Source organism: Crocodylus porosus, unplaced genomic scaffold (assembly GCF_001723895.1).
Source record: "Crocodylus porosus isolate Cpor-Errol unplaced genomic scaffold, CroPor_comp1, whole genome shotgun sequence".
NCBI classification, from domain to species: domain Eukaryota; kingdom Metazoa; phylum Chordata; order Crocodylia; family Crocodylidae; genus Crocodylus; species Crocodylus porosus.
The window spans coordinates 454962-456984 of NW_017728938.1; the positions used below are offsets into that span (position 1 = coordinate 454962).

At 47.9% G+C, this 2023-nt stretch overlaps 1 protein-coding gene across 1 annotated transcript in view; it reads right to left on the bottom strand.

The window, feature by feature from the left end:
• NT5DC2 (5'-nucleotidase domain containing 2) overlaps positions 1 to 2023 on the bottom strand; it is a 48972-nt gene that overhangs the window by 6521 nt on the left and 40428 nt on the right. The window contains exon 12 of the mRNA XM_019547395.1: positions 1371 to 1511. Coding sequence (XP_019402940.1) covers positions 1371 to 1511 — 141 coding nt within the window. The remainder of the gene's footprint in view (positions 1 to 1370; positions 1512 to 2023) is intronic.

The following is a 2023-nucleotide window of genomic DNA, read 5'->3' on the forward strand; positions in this document are numbered from 1 at the left end:
ACCCCTGACCATTGCCACCAGAAGTTCCACCCCTTGCCCCCCTGCTCTCAGACAAAACTAAATTCTTAGTCTTGTTTACTGTGTGTGTGTGTGTGGGGGGGGGGGTGCATGCGTGCACAGCAAGGTAGGGGTGTATGCGTGAGAAAGAGTGTGTGCATGCATGCATGTTGGGGTGTATGTATGGTGGGAGGTGTGCATGTGGGCATGGTGAGGTATGTGTATGGTGGGGGGCTGTATAGTGCAGGGTGGGGGAGTGTGTGCATGCATGGTGGTATATACAGTGGGGGTGTGGTGTGTGCATGCAAGTATGATGGGGGTGTGCATGGGGGGGGGTATGGCACTCCCACTGCCCGCCAGGGCTGTGACCCACTGGGGGGAGTCCATACCCCCCACCCCTCCCTGACACCCACACCGTGCCCAGCCAAGCTCTGCACTGCCTCTGTCGCCCTGGGTGTGGGCTCTGCACTGCTGCCAGCCCCAGCCCCATGGTCTGTGCCCTCGCACCCTGCTCATCTACCTGCTGCCTAGAGGAAGCAGGATGCCAGGGAAGCCTGCAACAGCAGCCCTGCCAGTGCTAGTGGGTGGAAGGGTCCAGCCTCACATAAGTGGGAGCAAGGCATAATAGGGTATGTTGGGGGCAGGTGTAGGCACCTCACTCCCACCCTCACAGGAGGAAGGCCTGGGCAGGGGACAGTTCATTGGGGGTGTGCCTCAGGATGGATGAAAGTGCCTAGTAGGCCAAATGCAGCCTACAGACTGTATTTTGCCCCGCCCGTCCCTAAACACTTGACCTGGTTTGGTTGATTAAAAAAGAAATCCTCACCTAAACACATTTGTCTCCCCTTCACATTTATGATGTTTTGCAATTAGAAGGAAGCTATAATACTGACTTGATAATGTCACTGAACAAAAGGATGTGTACAGAACAGTATCTACTTAGTGTTATCTTCCTACATCAAAGAGCTCTGACATATTTAATTTATTTGACCTTACATCTGTCTTGTTAAAATTGCACAGTATATCTTAAAAATCAGTACAGAAAAGGTACACCTTAGAGCTTTTTCCTTTACTCAAACCAGGACCAAAATTTTGAAGATCTGAATTAAGGTAAGTGCTAGTCTGCTAACCAGTGTTGTGCCTCAGTCACGATTAACAAATAAACATGAAAAAAATGATAGTGTCATGGAAATTTATATTCCCAACCCACCCCCGTAGCATGTTTTGCACAAGATGTGCATCTAGTGGCAGAATATTTAACAACTGCCACCTCTGGCCTTCATTAGGACAGAGCTGTGTTATTTTGGCTTGTTGCTACTGAAAGGGTCCCAACTCCTGTTCTAACCCATTTGACAGTCTCTGCTCCAGTTTACCTGCATTCTCTCTAGCAGCCCAGTAAGTGCCTGCTGCCAGGTCAGCGAGTGCATGTACTGCTCTGTATTAATTATCCGGATTTCAGTTTCCAGTTCTGGTACAATTGCGCCAGTCCTCCAGCCATGACGCAGCATGAGATCCTAGATGTCAGAGAGTGGGAAGGCAAATCTGAGTTTTATATTTTATTCAAGTTCAGAAGGTAAGAAAAGTAGCTTTGGAGGAACAAAACCAGAGCTTTCACAATTACGGTATGGTCACATGGTCAGTAGGATAAGTACTTGCACAAGGTTTATGTGGAGCACAGTGGGAGCTAGGTCTGGAATATTACTGGGGAAAATCTTTCAGAAAAGCAGCAATGGAATTTATGTAGAGACAAAAGTGTTTTTCACCCAACAGGCTTACTTCCTCCTTTAGGATCCAGACATAGTCCAGTCCATGTGCATGAAGACCAAACAATCAAGTCTTGCATTAGACCGCAAGGCTCAATCACCTGTCCTTAATACCTGGGACACAATGTTCATGCAACATTCCTCCTTATACACAAAGCAGGGAAGAGGAGGAAAGAGTGAACAGAAGGTCTCAGGGTACACTGCAAATCCTAATCTCAAAAATAAATCAGGATTCTCCTGATAGGGTGATGAAGTACTTGGGG